The 27,526-nt window shown below is 40.6% G+C and overlaps 1 protein-coding gene across 4 annotated transcripts in view; it reads left to right on the top strand.

Moving 5' to 3' along the window:
* The window catches only part of WNT7B (Wnt family member 7B), a 94,455-nt gene that overhangs the window by 56,472 nt on the left and 10,457 nt on the right, over window positions 1-27,526 (top strand). For all 4 annotated transcript variants that reach the window (XM_032107303.1, XM_032107301.1, XM_032107305.1 and 1 more), the window contains exon 3: window positions 22,647-22,918. In XM_032107303.1, the coding sequence (XP_031963194.1) occupies window positions 22,647-22,918 (272 nt within the window). The remainder of the gene's footprint in view (window positions 1-22,646; window positions 22,919-27,526) is intronic.

Genomic DNA, 27,526 nt, shown 5'->3' with positions numbered 1-27,526 from the left:
TGGTGGTGTCACTGGTGCAGTGATTTGGAAAATCATTAAACTGGACACCTGACAGGGAAATATTAACAAGTAGGCCAAACCCAAGGGAGTTCTGAAGTTTGGTTTTTTTTTTTTTTTTAATGTCTTACCTTTTGTTTTGGTCTTTAGTTTTCTGCTGTGTTGAAAAAATGCATCTGAAGGGAAGTTACAGCTCTGCTCACCAAGGGAGGTTTAGGAGAAGAACATTTTAAGAAGTTTCCTGTCTCTTCCCATTCACTCAACTTTTGATCCACTCTCCAGGCAGAATGGGGGAGGGTTAGGAGAAAAACCCTGGATTTTTAGAGCAAAAAAAAATCTGTGCATGAATTTTATTAACTCCCAGGTGAAGAAAACTTTTGGTAAACACAATCAGATCATAAACTTGAATGTCACAGTTCTCTCTACAAGCATGCACTTGTACACATGCGCACATAAACTGGGGACAGGATGGATAATTCCAAACGTAAGACTGGGAAAGGGAGGGGGATAGCTTCTGAAGGAGAGATACTCATAAAAAAAGTGATTCTTGCTCTATTTGTACTGGAATCAGATAACATTGTAAGTCCACTCTTGATCCCATGTTTTAGCTGCAGGCCTGAATTGGAACATGGGAATGGGGCATGAAAGATATCTAAGTGATGGAGTCACAGAGAAACGGTTGGCATCTTATCACACATGCTGAGGGGGTGTCAGCCAGTAAATTATTCTTGGTTCAGGCCATATATAGGCTTAATTAAACTTGGATTCCACATATGAATCCAGTCATTTTTATTCTGGGCTATGATGATGGTTTAACCGAGATGCCAAATGTTCATAAAAACTTCCTACCAAAAATGGGAGGAGTAGAGAGGCTCATTATTCTCCAAAAATGGATATTTGGGTCCAAGCAGATGGATTAATCTAGCGCAGTAATTTCTAGTGTGGTATGAGTTGGCCAACTTGGAAAGCTTGGCTTTCAGGGTGAGCAGAAAACTTCCAAGACATGAAGACAGGCAGCATTCTTGGGAATGCTTTACAACCATAGTTGTGCTTTAATGCTATCAGCAAGTCAATAAAGGGAACCATAAATGAATCCAGACAGTTTGCTAAAGTAAGTACATTTCTAGCTCGCTTCTTGCCTTTATTTTCTCCTGCCATTTCCTTCTCGGCTACTCTGTGTTCTCATTTTCAATTTTTTAAAATCAATTTATGTTGTTTGTTATATGTTTGTTAAGGCTTAGTAATATTCATATATCAGGTTGACTGTATGTTTATTATTCTAACATCTGTGTATTTATTATGGGAAAATCTATCTTTATGAACTTGCACTATATCCAATAAAAACAATATGGGGGGAAAAAAGGAATTGTACAGCTGGAAACAATTTGGAGGGGGAAAATGAGTTGGAATTAGATTATTTTAAATATGATACAGAGCGGGGTACACACTTCACCAACGGAAAGGCAGTAATTATCTTTGTCATAGCAGTAGGTGCTATGATTGGTTTAGGCACTTGTCAGCTACGGGGAACCTCAATTGCACAGTGGCTTTTGGACCTAATGTGGAAAAATTTAGGGTTTTTTGTTGGATAGCATGGGCCCAGACAACAATGCCCTTTGAGCATTCAAGCAACTGAGGAGAAAAAAATTTGTTTTCAGTAGTTTTAACTGGATTTCTCTGTTGGTGCTAGGATATAGTAAAAAACTTTCCGGTGTGAGGGGTGGCTTCTCAGAGCATGGCATCAGCTTTCAGCTCCTAGTACAGTGGGCTGTCTGGGATGCCAGGAGAGAGGTGCACAGGATGCATTCAATTGGCTGCAGTCTGTACTAAGGATGTGTGCAGCTCCAGAAGATGATGTATGACCAGTACAAACAATATCCTTATTGCTCATGTAGCCAACTTGGAGTGACTGCTGATGTCCACTTCCCAAGATGCCATGTGGAGTCATTGCATTTGCACGTTTGATTTAGTTAAACTACAAATACCATGGCAAATTTAATGATCTGTGGCTTAAGCAAGCATAAGCTCTTAATAGAAGCACAGTGGTGCATAACAAGATGTATATTTCTCGGTTATTTGGAGAGGGAGAGTTTTCTCATTATTAGCCTGAATTAAAAAAAAAAAACAACAAGACATGCATGATGAACCACCACCCCTAGCAGCTAGGTAACTGGCTGGCAGGTAAAGGCAGGCAGTAAAGAGGTAAAACCCCCCAAATCTGTGGACTTCCTCTGCATGCTCATTTTGCAGGAAAGATTAAACACCCTGCAAACAGTCATTGTAAAGTCTTCTCTTAAAATGTCCCAAACATGTTGCTCCTTTATTTTCACAACTGGCATGTTGTTGCTGCAAGGAGAAACTAAAATATCTTTAACCTTAAGAATGTCCAATCTATTTGTTCTCACTTATTAGCTATATATTACTGCAGAAGGATTTTGGTGTGTCAGTGATTATCCCACAAGTTGCCTTACAGAGGTAGACAGGCCATGCTGGAGCAAAGCTGAGCTGTTCCACCCAAAGCCCTGCATGCTGCTCCGAGTAGTGAGAAAAGTCCTCAAAGGCAGGCTGCCTTAGCAGAACAGTTTCCTCAGTGCACCTCATCACAACTGAAAGCTGAACACGGGGGAAAAGGTGTGATAATGTAGTAGTTACAAGGCGAAGTGTGTGAGAGGGCATTTCAGTTTGTATTATCATCTTTGGGGGAAATTGAGGAGTTGATTCAAACAGTTCATACTTTCTTACTGTAGAAGGGGGGCAAGCTTTTTACTCTCACAAGTAACAAAGTAAGACAGTAACCTGAACCAGAATAAGAAAATAAACCCTCCCAGCTGGCGGTAGCTGAGGTTGTGAAGGAGCAGTAAAAAAGTTATGAAACCACTAAGGTGCTAGGAATTTGTATTTTTTTAGCTGAGGAGACAGGCTATTGTGGGAGTGGTAGGTTCAGACTCTCAATGTCTGTCACTTGGATGTTTTTAAAAAAGAAAAAATATCTTTTTATTTTAAGGAAGTGCTGCTATTTTAAAGAAACATCCTGTTTTGACAGGATGGAGGATTCCCAGCTTGGTGAATCAATTTGAACATTTGTGGGTGATAATTTCTCTGTGCTTTAAAAATTTCATAGATGCCAGAACCTCAAAATGATTCAGGGAGGCCTTAGTAATGTTTTCAAAACACATTGTCAATCATAGAGGAAAAGAAAAACACAAATGGACAGTACCATTTGTAAATTACGAGCTGACAGAAATAAATTTTGTTTGACTTAACCAGAAAAAATGTCACTTTGCTACACTCATTTTATAATCTTTATTTTTTTGTGTCCCTATAAAAGAAATAAAAGCATATATAGTCTGCAGCATATAATAATTTCCAGCCATGAAGAGACAGATTTTTATACATCTCAATTCATCTTCTCCACTTCCTAGTCTTTTTGTAAGGTTTTACTGTTTAGTTCAAGTATAGCTCAATTGTGTTTTCTCTTCCCTCAAGGGTCATGAGTGTGAAGAATAGTATAAATTCTCTTAAATGAAAACATTCTTGTTGCCATTTAAATACTTACCTATTTGGCAGCAGACTTCCTTTAAAAGGCAGACATCCTTATTCCAAACACAGCACTAATATGGTAATATAATTACTTGGTGAACTGTGTGCGGCTCGCAGCTGGATGAGGAATGGTGGTTATTGATCTGAATGAAATCTGGATTTTCCATCTTAAGGAAAGGTCTTCTGATTCATTCCATTCCATATAAAAATGAAGATTTTCTTGGAACAGGTGCTTTTCTGTAGACATTTTCAAATTTAAATACACTAACATACCAGACTGTGAGCAACTCCATTTTTGTTGTCAGAGCACTTAATTTTAAATTTGTTCCATGCATTGATGTAAATTAATGCCAAGAACTGTAACTGGGGAGACTCAAGTCTCTGGATCTCCTCAACTCTGCTCTCACATGCTTCCATGGGTATGCTGGAATGTAAGGTTCCACAACGCTGCACATCATATAGCACGACACACTGTCTTCCTGTGACCTTAGATCTCCTGAAAAACTGATGGACTGACATGGGGAAGGGGTTCAAAACTAAATGGACCTTTTTTATTGTATGGAATCGCTCCATTTAGGCGTCAGTATGGAAAAGAAACATGTAGGGAGGGGGAGGGGGAGGGATGGGTACTCATAGGTTTTGGCATTTGATCATCCTACTGCATACTTAGGTGTAGTGGAAAAGGAATAGGTACATGTGATGGGGCCTTGGGTCTGTGATGATAACTTCCTGCTCTGCACCGGCCAGAACAAAAGTCCTCCTTTTCTCTTTTAGCTTTGTCTGTAGCTATTCAGGGTAACTTTTTCCATATTACTTTTCTGGTTTCCCTTGGGATGAGTCAGTCAGAGGTCCTGTGGAAAAGATAGTACGCAAATTCTAGGCTATGATTTAGTTGAATACTGTACCAAAGTTTGGACACAGGGCTAACTTCGCATAGCAGCTTTAAGCTTGGCATTTCCTTACGTCCAAATGCTTCCAAGGAACATTAATGTTCATTTAGTGTCATTTTTTTCATATCACTTTTTAATAAAATTGCTGAGTACAAATGTTCCATAGCATGCTGACTCATGAGTTACTTCAGCATCCCAGTCCTATTGGTCAATGACTTACAACAAAATGCATGCTTAAACCAGGAAGGCAAATGACATTAAAAGTCAAATAAAGTGGTGCTGGTCTTAATCCAAGAGGGCAGGGGCCAAATTCTTGTCCTATTGCTGTCAGTAGAAATTTTGCCACTGGTTTCACCAGAGCCACTCAAAAGTCTCCTGGCTTTTGATTATGAGCAGAAGTTGAAAGTGAAGCTGAATTTCATAGAGGGACTCAGCTAAAACCCAATTAGTTAAACAGAAATCAACCATATGACATTTGACTTTTTAAGTACAGAGCAACTTTGCAAACAGGCAGGTGCTGCCAAACCTTGCCACTGCAGGGGAAGTTCTTTATGGAGGATGACAGGGAGTACAGGACAGCACCTGCTGGTATGTGATCCTGTAACAACTTGGGGTTCTAATGACTTTGGAGATTCCCTGAGCTTTACTACTGCGGTTAAGTGTGTTGTCAAAATCTCTTCCCTAGAATTACAGATGATAGGTTTGGTCATCTAGTCCAACCTCTACATCAAGCAGGCCAGGCTAAACATGCCATTAGACTTTAGAGTTACATATGTAGCAGCATCCCTCCCTTTTCTCCTCTGTTCTTAGGGATAGGTTCTGTTTGGTAAACCATCTGTTTCTAAACTGAAAAGCTTGAAGTGCAGAGAGAGGCATGTACAAACATTACAAAAAACACAGCATTTGTTATCTGCACATTTTGGTTTGCAAACAAATATTTTAGCATTCAGGATTAGATCACTGATCCATGCAGTTTGCCATCATGCCTCCAGTCACCAGCAATTTCTTTTCCTAATGAAGTGGCTGGTGTATTGCAAAATATTACATCTGACAAATACCTCATTTTCTAATTGACAAAATTTCCTTCGTGCGTATCCTGTCTGACCTTTTAGCATTGGATTAAATTGTGCATGACTGTAGTTTATTTCTTACTGATGTTCATACTGTGAAGTACAATATTATTTTTACTGACAGAAGAGGCAAATTTAAAAAAAGAAATAAAGCAAGCAAGAAAGAGGACTCTATAATCTATTATTTGGAGGCTTGAGAAAGTGAATCTAGCATTGTAGTTCTAAGGTAGTCATTCCCTCAGGATTCAAACTGGCCACAGACTCCAGCCATGCTTTTTTTACCCAATACGTGCTTAACTTTAAACCCTCCATTGTAAGTGCTAATAAAGAGGCTTTGAAAGTGTTTCATTTTAAAGGCAAAACCAAGTGGTTTGCAGAATACAGAAGTCATAGCAAAAGACAGCATGCAAGATCAAGCTGATGATGGGTCCTTCTGCCCATCCCAGATCCACTTGGAGTGTACCTAGGAGACAGACTACTTTTAGCCACAAGTGTAATTTCTTCCTATCTATAATGCTTTCTCCACAACTCCAGTTCTGGGATTGTGTGAGAAAGATGATTCCTAAGACTTAGCCGGTGTCAGTTAAATGGGCTTGAATTACTGAGGTGTCTTTTTGGTTTGCTCTCACCCCAGAAAGATCATTGATGCACTGAGAGAAGACACTGCTATCTCTAGATGGAAGCTCAACAGACATGCACTGAACTGCTGTAGACCTTACAGCTCTATCCAGCTTGCTAAAACAAAAAAAGTTTACTCATGGATCATGACTTATTTTTACCTGTTCACTCATTTCTTCACCAAAATGTGGAGACTCATTTTCTATCTGATTCAGCCTCCAGCCATCCTGTTCAGAGGAGATCTCCATTTTAAGTTCCATCAGACATGCTCAGTGCAACCTTGCATTTTCTGAGGGGAATGGCACAAGAGATAGTAGCAGTTTCTCTCTGCTGCTGAATTAAAGGGTTTCAGACAACAAAGGCAGAAAAATGAGGAGCCCCTTCCTCACTTCTTTCCTTTGGCCCAGTTTCACATCACACAGCTCCAGGCACTTGCATGAGATGTCAGGCTGTATTCCTTGTATGGTCAAAGAACAGGGACAAATGCTTCCAGAGGGTGATTTGGATCTTAACTCGACTGCATGACAGTCCCTGTTTCCTATCCTGGGAGTTTAGACTCCCCTAATACCTAATTTCTCTTTGTGTTTGAAATTTTTCCATCCCTATGTATGTTTCTCAGGGGAGCATGTGGTCCTTTCAGAAAGTCATACCTGCTTGCCCCACACAGCAGACATGGAAAGTTGATCTTTATTTAAAGTCCTACCTATTCTTAGTACTCAATCACCAGTAGTACCTGCAAAAGTTGTCTTATCTGAGGACTTTCAGACAGATAGTGGCAAAAAAATAAATGCTGCAACCACAGGCGTAGCTCCACCACTGCTCTTTGGAAATTTAAGAAGTGGGAGTCCAAAATTACCACCAGATGGTGCACCTATTTAGCAAGTGACAGAGACATGTTCCACAAAAAATGGAAGCCACAGTCTCCAGCAACCCACCAAGTAGCTTCCCCAGCTGTTTATTCTCAGTTTGATATAAATTGAATGTGTTTGAAACATGGAACTGCTGGTCATACTATCCTGTTTTAATATGGAGTATGTTTTCAATCTTTGGGATGGAAGCCTTTCAACTGCCTGGCTAGGGATGTGAGGAAGTGGGAAAGAGTGTAGCAGACCTATAAATGCATGTGAAGGGAGAGGAAAGAAAGAGGGATGGGCCAGAAGCAGTAAAAATTGGTAATAGTGAAGGGCAATGACAGGATCCAAAATCAGATGTGGCCAGCACAGAGCACCTGTGCATTGCTGTTTCTGTAAGATGAGGCAGTTCTATCAGTGGTGGGTACCTGTCAGTGCACTTCTGAAGGATAATCTTGATGTCTAAGTCAATAGTTTGGAAACTTGCTAATGCCAGTATCCCAGGCAGAAACAGACAGGGTATTTCAATAAGTGCACAGCAAAGGTGGTGAACTTTCCTAAACAGTCAGGTGGGTTTTATTCTCTGACTGCTTCTCATTCCTAAGCATTTGGGTCCTCCACACTCAGAGAAGGATTAGCGCAATTCAACATGCATGTATTTTCTGCCATATTTGTCACAATGACAAAAGACCATGTGATTCTTTCAGCTGGATTTTCTGGCCATCAATATATTATCATGTGTAGCACATGAGCAGGTATCTATTCCCATTCTACTCTACTTCTTGCTTTAAAGAAAATTCTAAAGTAATAACTAGGTTCCTGGCAATCCTGTTTCATGAACATCACAAAACAGAAGAAAGTACTGTGTCTCATTCCTTTGCTTATGTGGGTCTTTTACTGCTTTCTGGTGTTTTGGTGTGTTTAAAATGGTGCTATAAATAGAATTTAGTCTATTGCTAAGAATGATTAATTAGAAAGATTGTTCTTTTAGTTACAACTTCACCAGTGAAAATGAAGTGAAAATTTCCTGAGTGAAAACATTTGAATATTCTTTAACTTGAGAAGTATTCATGCAGAATGGATAAAAAAATTTTTCATTCTCTGAGTCTAAGCTGAGAGGAAGGCATCACGTTGAGAAGCTCAATACCATTCCCTTCCTATTCTTTTTCACATACCTTGTGTTTCCTAGTTCAATGTAAGAACAATCATTTTATGGTGAAAGCGTGAACCAGGAGATAATGGACTTGTTTTCTGCTCCCAGCTGTGCCTTCTCTTGTGTCCCTGGTCAAGTCACTTCATATCTCACTCTCTGGAAAGTAAAAATTACTATGAAGAATTGAAATTATTAGGGACTAACGTCCACTCAAACATTTGGGATGTATCCTCAAGCAAAACTGGTTGCTGTTAAAGTCTTCTTATACAAAGAGGAAAGAAAAGGACAGAAATGTCATGGAAGAATTTGGTCTTCTAAAAAGTGAGTCCCGGCCTGAAAAAAAAACATAGTGAAAAATCTCAGTAGAAAAGGTCTGGTAGGATTATTAGCTTAGTTTGCAGAAGAAGGAAGTTTGGAAACCTTAGGTAACTGTCCACTCAAATTTCATGAAGAGAAAACACTGAACTGATGTTCAGTACTTACATGTAAAATAAAAGAGAGCGAATAAAGCCCACAGGGAGAGTAAATCCTCATTACTTATTGTATGTGTGCTGTGATTCTTTGAGTAAATCTTCCTGTCTTGAGTTCCCTCTTTTTCTAGCTACTGGTGCACTGTGACATCCTGACACCAGAGATGGGGCGCTAGAATTTTTCCCTCTTTCCCTTCCTTTCTCCTTGCTGTCTCCCATTTTCCTTCACTTCAGCAGTTCAGTAATGTTGAAACCAAGTTCCCTTCCCTTTTGTTTGCTTTTCCCTTGTCTACTGCTCAACCATGTTGATTATTACAGACACTGTAGTATTAACTATAGTATAAATAGAAGCTCTGAGCAGGAGATTTATCTGGGTGTTCCCTGCCCTCTTACGCAACCGAAGGTTCTGCAGTACCCCTTTTGTGTTTGTTTTCAGGGATTAGTGGCAATATTCCACATACTACTGACATAATGAAGCATAAGCTTCACTCAGAGAAAGCAAGACACTGGTTTTTTGGGAGACCCTGAAACACTGTGCTGCTAGGGATGGGCATGGAAAGTTTGAAAGGTGGCAGCCTACCCTCAGAGCTGAGTGGCGGGAAGATTGCTGATGGGGTTTTGCACATCATGAAAGCACTTCCATGAATACTGTTTTCTTCTTGAAGTTGGATTCAAAGTGTCTGCATGGAACATCTCATGCAGCAGCATGTGCATGCTGTCAGTTTGTGTTAACCAGAGGAACATGACATCATGTGATAGACAAAAACACTACTTGGTACCATATAGCCTGATCCAAAACTTTTCACGTGAAACATTTGTTTTGTTTTGGTTTTAAGACATTTGCCTTTCTAGCTGGTCTGTTTTAATTAGAGCTCAACCTGAACCACAAACGATAGATTTGAACTTTCCCAGAGTTCAGCCGTGTTCAGATCTGGCTTTTGGTTTGGCCCATCACAAAGACAAGGGTCAGCTCCAAAGTTCAGATCTGGAAATAAGCTGCTGCAAAATGGGGGGCTGGAAAGATTATTTAGTGAGACCCACATCTTGCTTTAATGGGGGATTTGCAGTAGAGACACTTGCTAGTGGTTTTTAGAAGCAGTTTTACATGAGCAGCTTCTGGAATACTGCTATTAATACCAATCTATCTATTGAAATACTCACGTATGGCAGAAAGGGTCTTGTTCCTCCTTTCCTGGTCATAAAGCCTGGATCCTGGTCTGAAGCTGGAGTACCTTAAAAACCTAGAAATTTTTCTTCTTGTCTTCGTTTAAAACTCATCATTCATTTCTAGGGTATAGTGGTTAAAAACAGTTGACTGTGGGCTAGAAATTTGATCTTTTTATTCTTATAACATTTAGTTTTTTCAGCAGGTAACCTGCAGGGTTGTTATGGTATCTGCCATTTGTCAATCTCTTGCAGGTGTGGATCAGCATTTTAGGGAGGGCTCGCTCAGTACATGGCAAGACACAAGCTTAACACAACATAAATAATAAACAGCAACCACTTGTCTACTAGATCAGATAACCTGACCCAGTGGTGTTAGCTGGACAGGCTCACATTAAACATTGATTCAGTATCTGTCATGAATCCTGAGAAGATTCAGATAACCCTTCCTTGTTTATGTGAATCTTGTCACTTCCCAACTCTTGTCAGGACCAGAAACTCCAGAGCTGAAAAAAAAGACTTTGCTCTTGTGATGCTTCCAAACTCATTTTGCAAACCAGAGAGGTTTGGATCAGAATCTAAACTTAGTGTATTTATCCAAACTTCTCTGAGATCTTTAGTCTTTTAAATCTCTTTCATATGTGTGATTTGTGCTGTGTCTTGCTCCCCGGGGTTACAAACGTGACTACCAGGCAAGGACCCTTTAAACGCCAAGAAGGGTGGACATCATCACTTGACTGTGTCTCTCCTCCCAGCAAGATGTACAGGCAAGTCAGACATATCAGAAAGGTGAATGCAGCCAGACAAGCAGTGTGAAAGAGCATTTGGAAAACATTTGAGTAAATTCAAAAGCAAGTCCGAACCCAGCCCTTCCACCAGAACTTTCTCATCTGCTCTCCACAGCCTCTGAGCTCTGAGAGAGGACTGCGGTCACTTGCAGGGTTTACTGCCCAACCTTTTGCCCTGAGCCCAGGAGATGTGACCTCTGAGCAGAGTTAGCAGAGCACAGGCACAGGCCGGGGTCTGCCAGCCCAGCCCCTCTACTGCAGCCACCAGGGAAGGGCTGGGTGGGGTGGGCTAAAGCCAGCAAGGCACATCTGCTGCCATGGGAGATATCCAGAGAGTGGGAACATCCTGAACAGCCCCATAACACTCACTATTGTCTCCCCTGGCCAAACTCTGCCTTGCCAAGAATGCAGCAAACACGTGAAAGCCCCCACACCTACAGGATGGGTCACCTGTGACAGTGCAAGTGACTTGCTTGTGGAATTTGACATACTGAGTTGGTTCTCTAAGGTATCCTGCCAGGCACTGGAAACCATGCCAGGAATTTATGTGAGCCACAGATTTGTAGGACAACCTTAATACAGAATTATCCTCCAAGAGACAATCCAACAGCCATTCCCAGCAAATGCAGCAAGAATGTCTCTGCTATGTTCCTGTGCAGAATTTTTACAGAAGACAACATTCTGGTATAATATTTGATGCAAATTATTTTTCCTTTTTTTGGTCAAACTTAACTCATTTGTCTATGTCTCTGCACTTATTAAGAATAAGGCCATCTTGAATAGTAGAGTCACCAGACAAGAAAGCATAACAATCTCTGTGCCTGGAAAGTGCTGTCCTAGGCACACAGGAGCTGTTTCTCCATGACCAGCAGCCTGAAATGCTTTTCAGAGTTCTCAGTCTGGTTGTCACCATTTCTCGGTTTGGGCAGTATGTCCTCCATATTCACTGCTCTTACCACAAAATGTTGTGTAGAACAAGGTCATTAATTCATAGTTATTTCACATAATGCTCGTCTTGTGTTACTGTTGCAGTGAGAACTAAAATGTCAGTGGTTATTCCATTTCATTATATTTGTCTGGATTTAGATTGGAAATCTGAAAGATAATTTAAAAAAAAATATATATATTTATTAGACCCTTCATAGATCACCTAGATGCCTAGTGTATGTGATTCAGTTTAATAAAAGATACTGCTGCTCTTCATAAATCTTGCTTTAGAAATGTCATGACTAAGTAGAATTAGTACTTTATGTAAACTCATGCTAATTCTGTACTTGATAGAACCAAGTTAAATGATACTGAAAAAAAAAAAAACCTAGAAAAAAACACTAGAAGAAGTTATATTATGTTCAGTAGAATGTCTTTTTTCTAATCAGTGAAACCAACAAAGTCATCTCCTGGCTTTTCATGTAAAGAAATCTTTTTTCCCCAGTCAGAATATTTTAAGGGTGGGCTCTGCTTTTCTAAAACCACCATGTCCCCCCAGCAATTACACTTAGATGATTGCTGCCAGCGCAGTTGGAAAGACTCACTGTGCAGGGAAATCTGGCTTAACTCTGATGGGATAAGTTTAGACTCTCCCTTTCTTTGCATTTTGTACTGCCAGTTTCGGGGCTTCCCCATGCAGCTTGATACCTTCTGGGAGTCTGGCTTTTTTGGTTTCTAATTCTCTCAGTGCTTGGTGAGGCTGGATTTTTGTGTCAGCCACATGGAAAATGCTATGTGGAAGAACATCTAAAAGACAGGCTTTTAGAGCCAACACCCTGTTGCAGATTTAGCTCTAGGTGATTAGCTCTTGCCCTATAGATGTAACTAATTTTGTATCCCATACATGTTAGGACCTAGTTTGAAAGCAGTATCTCATACCTGCTAAATGTCCTGGGCTACGCTTGCTTTGTATGTGTTTCCAAAAGGAGGTTTCTAGATTTATATGTTTCTATATCTCTATCTATCTATCTATCTATCTCAAACGTTTGTGTGGGCTAACATAAAAAGTGAGTTAAAAAAAAAAGTCTATGCTGACAAAGAGAAGATCCAGTTTGAAGCTGCACATATCTCACTAGTAGTCAAGAAATGTTATCAATTCCAAATGGGGATGCGAAATCACTCAATATCTCTCTGAAACAGAAGCAGACAGGACCTCAGCAATTCTTCTGAGAAGACTAGTTATTTTTTAGTCAGTTATTTTTTCCAAATTAAAAGAAAAGGAAGGATGTGGATCCATGCTAAGCAGGTATGGCATGTGAGGATGTGTGTGGGTGTGAGTGTAAGGAGTGGATTCCAACAGCCATGTCCTTCTCTGGCAGGCATTGGGATGCTCAGCATTGCTGGGTCAGACCTCTCTATGCTTCTGGCAGTAGATGTCCAGTTCAATACTGTATTGAACAGTGGAAGAGCAGAGCAGAGGATTTCCAGTCCCAGGACTGCTGCTCCTCTCTGGGAGGGCTCCTGTCCCACCATGCAGTTCCATGGATATTCTCCCTGGCTTGAATTTGTATTTCAGTTGTTGCTTAAGAAGACTGCAACTGAGTTACTCTGTTATCTCCGCACAAAAAGAATCCGACAAGAGGACAGCTTGTTCTCTTGCATGTCCTTCTGTCCTCTGGATAAATATCTTAACCTCTCCCCTGTGGAAGAGAGGTAAAAATATCTCTCTTCTCTTGCCCTCTCCAGCTGAAAGATGTATCTCCTTAGAGCAAGGACTGCCTCTTGCAGAAACAGATTTGTGTCCAACACCAATTTCATCCAGGTATCACTCAGATATTTGTGATTCAATAATTCTGGCAAAGTGGCACTGGCCCATTCATAGGCTCTGCACAGGACACTCAGGTAATACTCATGATTTAACTAAACCACTTCAGGAAGCAAGATCAGAAATTTCATCTGCAGAATACACAGAAACCCACACACACACGCTCTGGCATGCTCAGGTATAGGAGCTTGGTGCATACAACTACCCATAATTCAGTGGACCCTTTAGAAGGTGTTATTATTTAACATGTTTCTACAGCAAAGGACAGGTATGCACAGTGATTTACAGAAGAATACGGACTTGACCTCTGCCCTTGGGAATTTGTTATCTGGGTTAGAAATGACATAAGATGATAGAGGAAAAGATGGCTCCATGCAAATGGCATTCATGCAGATTTATTTTTATAGAGGTGCTCTTCAACACAGCACAATTATGTTAGGCCACTGAGATGATTAAAATCAGTTAATTAAAATACTGATCCAGCAAAAAGTCCACTGAGAAAGTCTGATTCTGCATGGTAGTGGATTTTTAATATTAATGAATATTATAGAAGGAAGGACAGAGTATTTGTGAAATGGGGTCCAGAGCAAAGCCAAATATAGACACAAAATCACCAAATAACTTAGATTGGTAGGATCCTACCTAAAGTACATCCATTCTGAACTGATTCACTCATGGAAGGCTCAAGCCAATAAAATCTATGCACATGAAAATCTCAGTGGTATGGTAGCCACCTGCTCTGCTCTTGTATCTCATTAAATAGAGCACAAAGTTGACTTGAAAGCAAACATACTTTAAAAACGTGATTGGTAGTACTGCACTCTGTTTTCTTGCCAGGTTGAGAGTGGAGGTTTCTTTTCTGCTTGGTTTTTTTTTCCTTTTGTTTTTTATTATGTGGCAGGCATATTTTCTACTTCTTAAATCAGAGTGAACAGTGTTTCCCTCGCTGAGCACCACACAGGTACCACAGAAACCTTTAACAGGCCATATTATAGTGCAAGAGTACTATCAAGACCAAACCTAAAAAAAAGATAAAAATATGTGCCCACATAGTTATAGATTCCCTTCCATTTTTCTTAAATATTGGACTTACTTTCCTCTGTGAAATGCCCTTTAAAAGAGAGACTTTAATGCATTGTCAAATCCTACATAAGAACTGTTGTTAACAGGTTGAGGCAGTTGAATTATTAGATTAGGATAGAATAGAATAGAATAGAATATGTAACACATCTGGCTCCTCACAGACCCATTTAATTTAAGGACATTGGTATACTTAAGAACCCAGTTTCTCTGGGATGCCTTCAGATTTCCATGCTTTCCATGCAAGGGGTGCAAAGAACTTTTTAAAACTCCAGTACACTGCAAGATGTCTCCAGCTGAGCTTTCACATACTATGACATATCAAACCTCTTGTCATCGCTGAAAAGAAAAGGCACCAAACATTCAGCAGGGAATTATTGAGTGCCACAGTGGGACACCAGCAGGTCCAGAAGAGAACACAAGCAGGAGACGATCTCTCTGCTCCAGCTCTTGCTTCCCACATGCTACTTTGATAGTATTAGCAGCAGCATTGTGAAAACACAGCCGGCTGTGACACACACAGGCTGTTCTCAAAGGCACAGTGCATCTGGGAACTACCCCCTCGTGCTCCTGAAGCCATGCTCTCATGCACTCTTTAAATGTGTGCTCAGCACCATGTTCTGATTTAACTTTGACAAAAACAAGCACTGGTGCTTTGGGACCAAACCTCAATTTCCCCATTTTCTGTTAAGAATGGGATACAGTTTGCTTCTTAGGGCTGAGTTGATAAGAAATATTTGTTATGGCAAATATAGTGTTACAGTGGAGAGCAAAAAAATTTCATATTTCTCTGGGCACTGCTAAACATCCTTTCAAAGATTACAGCAAACTCACTAACCTCACAGAAACTGTCCCAGAAAACTTCACCAAGGGACATGTTGCCAAAAGACAGTCAAAAACACAACACAATTATGCTCACTGGAACAGAAGTGCTGACTATTGTTTAAGGTTGCCAGGATTTAACGGAATAAATTTATGGGGTAAATTAAGTAAAAAATCCTTGTAAATCCTTGGAAGACTCATTACAGAAATCACTGTGGAAAGTACTACCAAGACTTTAGAAAATAACCATGACATTCAAAACATGTTTGAAAAAATGTGAAAAGCAGAGGCAGAGTAAGTATCTCTTCTTAATAGACATGCTTCCAAAAGTATATAAACAGTGACAGCAAGAAGCTACCATAAGGCTCGTGTGAAATAATTCTGGTTCATGTACAGCCCATTCTAAAAGAAGATTTGACAAACCCACATGAGCAACAGAAAACAATCCAGTTGACAGAGCAATTCTAAATGGACGGCACCTCCAACCATAAAAACTTAGTGGGAGCCTGGAGATTAAAAATGCCGAATAAGAGAAGAATCTGTAAATAAACCATTATGTCATATCACTACACATGCTCAGCTTTGAGATCTGCAATATTCTCTGTCCTGGCCACATGTAATTGAAAATAGACACCACAGAGAGCCTAGGAAGAAGCTGCTGTAATCATGTGCAACCCCTGCTCTAGCTCTAGTTCAACTAAACAGACCTATATGGATGAAACAAAATTAAACAAGACTGTAGTAGAAAATCAGGGGTTTAAGGAGGAAAAATGAAATGAATAAATACTGTAAAGAGAACATTACTGAACATGACGATCAGCAGGCTCCATAAGACTTGACCAGAAAGTCCTGCCAGTAACAGATACTCAACCAGTACCAAGTTCATTGTTCAGGAATATTTCTGAGCATAGGTGCTACAAAGGAACCTCACAACATGGATGGCTATATCTTTTTTTTTTTTTTTTTGACAGAAGGCTACACAGAAATCAATGAGTCAGTAGTACTTTGTCAACGAGTAGGAGATGTAGAATAAAAGCTGATCCACTACTCAGTGGAGTGGACCCCTGAGGAGAGTGCAAACCAAGGATAATACCAAGAATGCCAAGCATTCTTGCCTCAGATTTCACTAAACAGGTGAATGGTGAGCAGATGGTTATAAACTAATACCATCAACACAGGAATACCCTCTGAGCATTAGAGAGCAGTATTTGTCCATGTTGATTGCTTTCCAGTTAGCTGTCCCTCATCTCAGAACATTTAATGGAGCCAGTGTGCAGCTGGTAGTCCTGACAGCCACTAGTGCTGAAAAATTGCGGAGAACTCTAATTGAGAAGAATTGAAAAGACAAATGTATGCCTTTGTCTAAAAAAAAAAAAAAAAGAAAAGAAAGGAATTGTAGGACCAAACTTGCGGAGAACTCTAATTGAGAAGAATTGAAAAGACAAATGTATGCCTTTGTTTAAAAAAAAGAAGAAAAGAAAGGAATTGTAGGACCAATCAGCTTAACTTCAGTAACTGAAAAAATATGGGAACAGACCCCCGTTTGTAAGCTCATAACTAAGAACAAGGAGATGAGTAAGAGTCAACCAGGATCTGTCAAGAACAAATCATGTTAAACCAATCTCATTTCCTTCTTTGCCCACCCAGGCCCTCAGAGGCAGAGCAGAAGCAGTTTGTACCATACATCTTGGACTTAAAGGGAGCTTTTGACACTGCTTTATATGACATTCTCATAAGAAAAATAAGAAGACACCACATGGGTACAGACCATCTGGAAATCGTACTTGCAGGGTAGTTATCAAAGTGGAAGGGCGTGCTGACTAGGTTTCTTATGATCTGTGCTGGGTCTGGTACCAGTCAGCATTATACTTCTGATTTGACCAAGAGAATGAGCACACTGCATTTGTGAATTATGTAATGTTGGGAAGGACTACCAGGAAGCTGGAGGAAGTCGAGGTCAAAATTGAACATGATGACAGAGAAGTAATCCAGAAAAGAAGAAAAAAGAGCTAAAGCAAAGAAAGAGGAGGCAAATGAGAAAGGCAAATACAAAGGTCTATACATGGGAATGATCATCTGCAGAAATACAAGATGGGAAACATCTGGTGTGAGAGCAGCTGCACAGAAGACAGCTGCAAATTGAGCAAGAGTCAAAAGTGTCCTGCTGCTGTGAAAACACCATGCTGGCAGGAATAAACAGGACTACAGCACACAAGGCATATGAAGGGCTCTTTCTGTTCAGGGCCCAAGGAGGCAAGACCTCATCTGGAGCACCCTGTCACATCTCTGCAACACCAACCAGCCAGTTGGGAGAGCAGGGGCAAGGAGCAGAGCTCTTGGGGGTGCTGGACAAGGACTGATGATGGAACACATCTGGGAAGGGGTGGAAGTCTTTACATATTTCAGGGCTGCTGCTAGAAGGAGGGAATAACTGGTTCTTGGCAGCTCTAGAGAAAGAAGCAGTGGGTTTTCACTCAGAAAGACAATTTCAGGTTAATATTAGTGAAATACATACCAGTGGGGGTCCTGAGGTACTGGACTAGACCCTGGAACCTTCGCTACTGAAGATCCTTAAGAACAGGAAGAATAAAAGCTGTTGTGAGGAACATCTGTCTTATTAGCCTATGTCAGGGTTGACAGACTAAAGACCCTCCTGTGTTTCCTGCTCTTCTGCCTTACTTTTTCTGCCTGTACAAAGGGGTTTCAGTGGCCCTTAGTTCTGACATGTAGCACTGGGTACAGAAAGTTAGAGGGACAGAAAAATTAAATTAATCCCTGCTTTTATAAACCAAGAAGCTCAAAGTTAATTACACTGAAAATGCAAATAAAGAATCTGCTCCAGACAGTGAGAAAACTCCTTCTGACTTGTATTGCCCTTGGATCAAACCCAAAAAGAAGAGCCTGCACTATTTTCCTTGAGAATTGTTAATATGTGTGTTGAATAAAATACAAAATTACAAAGGAAATAAACTTGTCTGTAAAAGTCTTCATCCAACACTACTTAGGCTGCTGTTGTCTGAGTTTTAGTTTATTCATCTAGATGTATCTATTGTCTTTTGCCATAAAAAATGACTCAATCTGTCATCAGCTTACAAGACTTGTTGAAAAGGGTAGGTTTGTCAAAAAAATTTTAGTTCTGCTGTGGTTCATTTCTTTTTCCCATTGACCTATGTTGTATTGTGTCATATAATCAATCTGGTGTCTTGTGTAAGTGCATGAAGAATTTGTTATGTTTAACGACAGTGTGTAGTACATTTTTCTATCATTGCTGATGCAAGATCTAGGAACTTATTGGCCAAACACTGTATGTTCTGCAGTTTAATATTTCAAGTTAAATTACAGTTCTAATAGCTGACATTCAGTGGCAGCCTTATTCATCTAGCTGCTGACATGAGTCATTGAAGGATGACGTGCAATAGCAGAATTCTCATCTAGTTACTCAGACAAATAGATGTCTTGCAAATAGCTGTGGAACAGTTAAGTCTTTTTAACTCTGTGTTCACTGCTGAATAATTGAATATGTATTTAGCCTCTGTGATTCTCAGCTGATTGTGGCTCCAGGCTGAAAATACTCTGCTGAATCTGTGCATGTTCGAGTCTGGTAAGCTACAGCAATTGTGGAACTTGTAAGAATTTCCACATCAAACCATACTAAGTTTAGTGCTCAGTTAGAAGTCTAAAACTTTGTCAGAAATGGCATCTAAATGAGGGGTAAAACATAGGCTACTCCTTGACTCCAATGACAAAAAAGGCTCCTCTCTGCCTATCTGCCAGAAGACACACACTTAGGGAACCAGTGGTACAATGTCTGTCTGTCTGAGCAGCAGCTGCCTGCATTGCTGTCTATTAGAGCACTTTTAAAGTACAGTCCTTTGTTAGAATGCAAATGAACTCAAGAAAATGGCAGTAACTCAGACTGGCAAACCACAGACTTCTCTGATGGCCCGGCAGATGGCTAGAGGTGGCTTTGAGCACCTTCACCAAAGAAAAAAGGCTTAATCCTAATTAATACTGGCAGTCATCTCCTTTTGGAGTTATTAGATCAGACAGTTATCAGATCAGATGGTTATTAGATCATGTTACTCATAAAAACATCCCTTCTATGTTTTGGGAATAAAGTCAGAACTGTTGTCTTTGACACCAAGGCAGGCATTTCTAACAGAGAAATGGATGAATCCAAGAGTTGCAATAAAAGCCGAAGCAATGTGTTTTTCACCAAAATAAAAATCTTGACAGAATTATTCTGGTCTATGTGACAGAAAACTTTGGAAGTCAGACAAGAATTTTTCTTGAGACAGAGACACTGAGTATATACAGTGCTAAATAACTAGATAATCAGGATATTCACTGGAAAAAGAAAAATCTAGCCCCAAAGTTGGGTCAAATCCCAAATCTGCTGCTACTTATGTCTTCATTTCATGAACATTTCTGGAAAGACTTGTCTCCTTTTTGTTACAGACCAAGAATATTTTTGAAATCTCAGAAAATTCCATAAAATGAGATTATTGTTCTCCATTAAGGTGTCACAGCAATCATTACATAAATATTTTTAGCTGCCTAACAAAGATTTGCTTAGAACAGATTCCAAGTGATGACATGTTAATGGAAAGTTTTGTGTACAGCGGACATTATTTGAGCACAGAGGTTCCCCTCCCTCCCCCATCAGCAGTTTCTGATAGACTGCACTGATCCTGGGACTTTAGCAAACTGTTCAGGAACACAAGTGAAGTTTTAGAACATCCTCTAGTGAAAAAATTAGTAACTCCCAAAACCCTTATTTTTTTAGCAGGACAACTTAACTTGCTAAAGAAACCTGGCTTTCAAGCCAGGTCTAATTTCTGAGACCTTCTTATTTTAGAGTTGCATCGAAACGGGAGAGTAATCTCTTCAGAGAGTCACTGTGGTCTCCATTTGATATTATCCCATGACTTGAGATAATTCCATCCCTCCTATAGCTCTCAAATGGGTAAAGGAAAGATACTTTCCTTTATTGCTCATGGTAGTCAGCATATAATAGGAATATTATATGCTGACATTTTATGAAACTGATCAAGGGAAGCAATGTGTGAAAATTTACAAAGAGGTCACAGACACAGTGGCCATAATAAAATGTCTTACCATGTATTCTGGAGACATAGGGAATATATTGAGCTTAAACACAAAATATGAGCAACTGTCACTAGTTAATCTCTGAATCTACTGAACTGTAGGTCACAGCTGCTATGTTCCCTTACAGGAATAAATTTCCTCTTGTTAATAAACCTTTCTACATGTACTTCAAAGGTGACTGAACCAAAAATTTCCCTGGGTCTGATTTTGCATTGTCATTTACCCTCATCCTGAAGAAAAGCAAACTGTATCTATGTATGTAGCTTCTATTACCTCTCATACTTCCAATATTTCAATTTATAGATTAGAAATAGAATTTTTTTTAAAAGAAGAAGAAAGAAATCCTGCAAGTCAACAGAAGACATTTTAAAACAAGAGTGCCAGATTTGACTTCAGCTGGCAAGCGAAGAGGAGAGGAGTGAATATCAACATATGAAGATAACATTAGGAACTAGAACAGTAGTTTCATAACTGTTTTGGATTGCTATCAACCCTCAGAATTTCTTATGGACCACCAGGCATCATTATCATCAAAGTTTTAATTGAAAACACTATTTAAAATAGTGTTTAATATGGCTCTGTGGATTAGCTGTGAACCCTTTACTGTGGCCTCCTGGACCACCAGTGTTCTGCGGACCATGGTTTGGGAAGCACTGCACCAGACTGCACACATCGTACAGCCCAGCAAAACACCTCTGTGTCTGCAAGCAGAGGCCGTCCTGCAACTGCACCATGTGCTCAAATAATGCACATGTCAGTTCAGCCTTCTTGGTAGCTGAAGAACACAGCATCCTTTTGTTTTTCCCTTACCCAAAGTTTCTTTTCTATTGCTTTAGAGAAACAAGCAAATGGTGCCAAACCTCAGTTTCTGATTGTTTCTTGTAGGATCTTCCTCATGTCTGGCAATGATGTAATCTTTCAGGAAGCTATCTATGAAATAAGAAATATAAATCCCCCCATTTTTCATATAAATATCATATAAATGATAACTGTGGAGTTATCATTCCAGAATAGTTATGAGATCTACAAATCCAAAAATTAAAATATTAAAACTAGCTTCTAAATTGGTTTTTATTTTCCTCCTCTGGAAAATTTGTTCCTTTTTTTTCTTTCCCAAATGCACTTATGATACTAGAGCTCTGTGTGTGGTCATTAAAGCATTTCAGCAACTTTCTGCAAATTCTTTACAGTTATTCTTTGGCTGCAGCACTACAGGATTGTCTGCTTATTACCAGAGAAACACAGAGGAAAGCACTGAGAAGGGAACTTGTGGGCAAGTGTTATAAATAAGTGCAGCAAAACACCTAGAGCCGCAATTCAGCCCTATGTGAAGTCAGTGACAGAGCGTGGTCTCACATGAGAGCCGGGATGGGCTGTAGCTTCCCTTCCCATCATTCTGCCTCGCTATCTCCTTGCACCTCACAGGCACCTCAGCCCACCAGTATAGAAGGGGGCCTTATTTACCTCTCTTCATATACTCATTATCAACAGCTATTACATGGAATTGGCAATGAGGAACCTTTGCAAGTAGCAGCATCACAGAAAAAAAAAAAAGAACTCCTTTTCTAAAACAACTTTTTTTAAAACAAGTCTGTGCTTCCATGACAATATCTCTCCTGTTTTGGAGAGAAAATAGTGCTGTCACAGCACTTCTATGCCCCTTGTATGCTCAATAGCCATGGTAATGCAGAGGTTTGATTCAGAGTAGGAGTGGAAAAGGGTCACTTCAGCCAAACTAATGCACAGGAGAAGTCTGCAAGGGAAAGGAGTAACCTCTACCTTGAAAGGAAATGAAACCTACGCAGTTGTTGTCTCTGTAGGTCTCTCTTGCAGTACTTTGCACTCAGCATCACTAATGGGTGCTGCTGGAGCATTTATAAAGTTAGATTAATAATCAGCCCCCTTTGTACCCTGGTTTTTTTGTTGTTGTTGTCTGAACACTTTTCATTATCCATGCAGTGCCAATGCTTAGAGGTAGTTATTAACTCACTTTTTATTAATCTGAAACAGATGAAGTTCAGCTTGCAAACCTGACTAGACAGTGTGAAAACAAATCTTGTGGCCTCACCTCACCACTGTCCAGATTCATTGCCAAGTTCCCCTCTGGTGAAGGGGTTTACATGGGACTATCACATGGCTGCATACCTGGGGTAATAAGCCCGAGTTGAGCCAAGCATTTTAAATATGCGTGGAATTCTGTAAGAATGAGAAATCCACACTGAGCAGTAATGCCCTCCTCACATTGCTGCCTGACCCCCTTGCTGTAGATAATGTGTGTACTTTCTTTAGTAAGTACGTGCTGCCTTTCTGCCAACCCATCAGCTTTTGGCTTCTCTCCACAGGAAGCAGGGAAGCTGCGTTCACCTATGCCATTACTGCTGCCGGGGTTGCACACGCTGTCACGGCCGCCTGCAGCCAGGGCAACCTCAGCAATTGTGGCTGTGACCGAGAGAAACAGGGCTACTACAACCAGGAGGAGGGCTGGAAGTGGGGAGGCTGCTCTGCGGATATCAGATACGGCATTGAGTTCTCCCGGAGGTTTGTTGATGCCCGAGAAATCAAAAAGAATGCACGGAGGCTGATGAACTTGCACAACAATGAGGCTGGAAGAAAGGTATTCCAGAAAGGACAAGGGATGGGGATGTGTGTGCTGGAGGATGGGGGGAGGCTGGCTTGGTGGCAGGAGGCATTCCCTGAGAACTTACCCTCTCTCTGATGTTATCCCGCACCCACATCAAGTCACCAGATGGTATCTATTGTTCACGGTTTTTTTGCTGTTTCTTTTTATTCAGAGCTGGCCATATATTACAGGTACTCCTGTAAAAATTTCTGCTTCCTAAGCCTTTTTTCCAGCCCCCCTGATAACAGGGAGGAGCTTGCAGGATCTGTTTGGTATAATGATGTATCACTGCTTTTCATCCAATTTGCAAAAAATCTAGCAAGGGATGTCAGGGCTTGTGATGGGACAGAACTGAGTTGTCTGCATTGCTCAGCTTCCACAGCACTTCCAGATATTTACTCCAGCCAAACCCAAACCACTTATTTGACCCCGGCTCTAATGAAATACACGTAGTAGTACACAGGGCACTTCTTGGCAAACACACAACTGTCTCTTTGTAACTACACAGCTACAAACGGCTGCATAAGAAGAAACAGTTTCATGTCTAGAACCATGACTGAATTGCTTGTCATGGAAACAATAAACATCACGGATCTATGCTGATTTATGTTCACTAACAATCCTCATAGCTCTCAAAGCTTGTAGTTTAAAAAGTGTAACAGATCTTCCTGCATCATATATACCTACCCCAGGAGAGATTATACCCTTTAAATTGTTTTCCCCCAGGAAAAGCCCTCCACTCCGATGTTGCAGAAAAATCCAATATATCAATATAGCAATCCAATAAAATCCTTCTCCTCTAATCACCAAAGTAAGATTGAATTTTCCTCCTCTGAAACCATGTGTGCTTTCAGTCCTGCAACTGAGCACTGGGCAAAGAGAGTAGAATTGGTGGTGACAGAAACAGTGCAATTATCTTACTGCCTGGATCTTGCTTATTAACACAGTTGCATTGGCCGTGCACTGAAACTGAAGGTTCTGTATGGGCAGTAGTCACTGGGATGGAAATCCTACATAAATTCAATGTGGTGAGAGAGGCATAATCTCAGGCATAGAGACAGGATTGTCTCACACTGAGGTCTCCAGATGTGCAGGAGAAAGCTGACTGAAGAGCCAAACAGGAAAGCAGCCTTGAGGGGCACAGTCCTTTTTTCCTAAAATATTGTGGCCATGGGCACAAAAGAACCTCATTCAGCAGTTCACCACCACATTGGAAGACCAGGTCTGACCATTTCACCTAGGCTGGGAATTTCAGCTCAGCATCATGAATTGTGTTTGGAGGCAAAAGAAGATGGAAGCCAGCTCTTAAACTTGCCAGGGAGAGTTTATTACTGCTAGATGCATTATCATCCCTCCTTAAACTGGCATCCTCTGTGGTGTGTGCTGTGCCACCCCCATGGAGATCCTGATGCATGTCCTGCTTGGAACATGTCACAGTCTAGATGTGAAAGAGGGACAAAAGAACAAAAGCAGATGCTGAGATGGAGAACAGTGAAGTCCCAAGGACAAAAAGAGCTCATTATGTGAACCGGGCATTGATCACGGGTCCCCCAATTCTAAATACAGCCCAGTAACCACTAGACCACATTGCTGATTCTTTTTAAGTATTTTACTTTTCATCAGAATTTCATAAGCAGAGGGACATAAGCAAACTAAAGAAGTGCATATTTTTACGGATATTCCTGGTAACAGCATTCATGCAAATAAATTCCATTTAACAATTCTAAAATTTTCTTTTTTGCAAATGTTCTTGCAAAAAACAAATCATAATACTAATATAAAAGGTGGTTTTGAGAGTCATGTTTAGAAATAATGTTGGTGTTATGATATATATTTCCATAAAATGAATATTCAGAGTTGTAATATTTAGTGATTCTGGTTCTTCTGAGATAATTTGCTATTTGTATAAATTAGACATTCTGAATTCAAGACTGACTGAAACTTAAAGTTAGAACAAAACTCTGGAACACAGGATATGCTTTCTGTGTTTCTGGGTTGGACCCTTACAAAAGCAGTTACAGAGTTTTCTGCAATTTCAGTGTGAAATCACAAGTTCCTTCTGAGAATCCAGGCAAACTTGTAATCTGATCTACATTCACCTGAAATCTGGCAGTTTTGGGGGTCCTTGGTAAAGCTGGATTGGACTGTGAGCCTGACACAAAATCTATAACCAGGAGATCTTGCTTATGCATGAATGAATGTAATTCTTACATACTCCACATGGTCCTTATTCACAGTCAAGTCAGAAATCACAGAATCACGGAAGCAATCACAGAATCACAGAATGGGTAAGGCTGGAAGGGTCTAAACCCCTCTGCTCAAGCAGGATCCCTTAGACCATGTTACTCAGGATTGCGTCCAAATTGTTTTCGAGTATGACAAGAGAAGGAGGCTCCACACCCTCTCTGGTCTCTGTTCAGGGCTTGGGCACTGGCCAGGGAAGAAGTTCTGCCTCCTGTCCAGGTGGAACTTCCTGGGCATCAGTCCCTGCCTGTTCCTCTGGTGCCATGGCTGGGCCCCACGGAGCAGAGCCTGGGCCCTGCTCGGAGCCCTCCCTGCACACAGGGACACCCAGGGCTGAGGGCCCCTCTCAGCTGGGGCTCCTCTCCAGGCTGGACAGCCCCAGCTCCTGCAGCTCCCTTCCTCCTCATAGGACACTGAACTCCATGATCTTGTGGTCACTACAGCCGTGGCTGCCCCCAACCTTCCCATCCCCAACAAGGCCTTCCTTGTTTGTTAGAGTAAGGTCCAGAAGCACACCTTCCCTCACTGGCTCCTCCATTTGCCTGGATACTACACTGAACCTCCATCTTTCTCCTTTTCCCTTCCAAAACTCTCACAACACAACTGGGAAATGCTTGTACTGCTCTGAGAAAGTCTCTCAGTATCATCCTGCTGATCTGTATGTGGCTTGTCTTAGAATTTGGAAACACTTTGTAGCCAAGCTTCTGGTTCATGACTGCTATTATAAAAACCCAAAGTAAGGATATTTTACTTGTGTAATGAATAGGAATGAAAGGTAAGAAGGAAAACACAGTCAACTCTGTTTATTTTTTAATTACTTCATTGCTTCAGAAGTGCTCAAATAGTATTTTCTACCTTAGAGTGGTAATGGTAAAGACAGTAAAGGACATATATGCTTTTGTAGCTTCCTACAGAGATTTCACAGCACTTTGACCATTTAAAAAACCCCACATTCACATGTGTAATGGTAAGGCTTGCAGTTCTTTTTCAGTCATATCCAATAGGCTTTTTGAGTTAGCTAAGAACAATTTTTAGCCAACAAATGTGCTACCTTCATTTTAGTCTTCTTTTTGAAGCCCAGAGCCTTCTAAGATAGAAACATGAGGAAAAAAGGACATGAAGAGGTCCCAACCCCAACTACAATTATTCCCAACTTGCTCTGAAGTCAGTGGTAGGCCCTTGATGACCTCAGTTGATGTCTACCAGGTGGCCAGAAGTTCATTGCTACGATCATTAGCCAAGGCCACCAGTTTTTCCCCCTGAGCAATTATTTGAATGTTCTCTTATAACACCACAAGGACTTTCTCATGTGCTCTCAGAAATCTTGCCCATTCTCAATCTCTCCCAGCACTTGTCCCACACACGCCTGGGCATCAGAGGGGTTTGTAAGTACAGCAGTATGGCTCTAATATTTTGCCCTTGTAGGGATGCTCTCAAAAGCTGGCCTGCTGGCATTTCACTGTTGCTAAAAGCAGAGCCCAGAGGAATTTTTCTTCGTGGAAAAGCAGCATGCTGTAAAAATAATTGCACAAACTTTGCAAACAGATGAGGGGAAAAACAGTCTTGGGGGGTCTTTTACTGGAGTCTAGGGTTGAGATGTTCAGTACTACCCTCTGATAAATTACCTCCTTGGAAAAAAATTTCATTTAGTCTTTTCAGGGAATTTCTGATGACTGTGGAATGAATGAATCCCCCAATTGCCCTGCCGTGCATCCCCCAATGGCTCTGCATTGCATTTCTAAGAATTGTTTCAGCTAATGGCAGGTTTGCAAAGTTTCTGACAGATTTGCAATAAATAGCATCAGTGACAAAATCATAATCTTGCCATTGGTGTCATTTGGAATAAATAAATGCTCAGGGATTCTTGGTGACACAAGATGCTCCTGATGGAAGATTTATGCTTGGTGGCAAAGCAGCACCTCATGGTGTGAAAGAGCAGAGGAACAAACTTCTCTGTCGGTTTCTAAATGTCCACTATGATTCGGGATGGAAAGTACAAGTGTAGTAAATGAAAACAAGCCCCCAAAGGAGGACTAGTATAAGTCTAATACAAATGTTACTGAAAGAATGTCTTGTGGCAAATCTGAAAGATTACAGAGAGAGCTGTGGGCAAAACTTTGACAGAGTAATGAAAAATTAAATACCAACAAACCAAGTCAGCTTAGATGCTGTTTTATGAGACAGCTTTCTACCATGTATTTTTAGAAATAAGTATCTTTATTCTGGGATAAATGAATTTAGAGTAACATCTAGGAACACATATCATTAATCTTAACTTTTTGTTGAAAGCTTCAAAACAATAACCATCTCTCATGGGGAATCTCATTTATAAAAATGGATGTTTCTCTTTGTTTTTAT

The sequence above is a fragment of the Corvus moneduloides genome, chromosome 4 (genome assembly GCF_009650955.1).
Source record: "Corvus moneduloides isolate bCorMon1 chromosome 4, bCorMon1.pri, whole genome shotgun sequence".
Taxonomy (NCBI): Eukaryota; Metazoa; Chordata; class Aves; order Passeriformes; family Corvidae; genus Corvus; species Corvus moneduloides.
The sequence above is the reverse complement of the archived record's forward strand: the minus strand, read 5'-3'. Positions and strand labels throughout refer to the sequence as shown.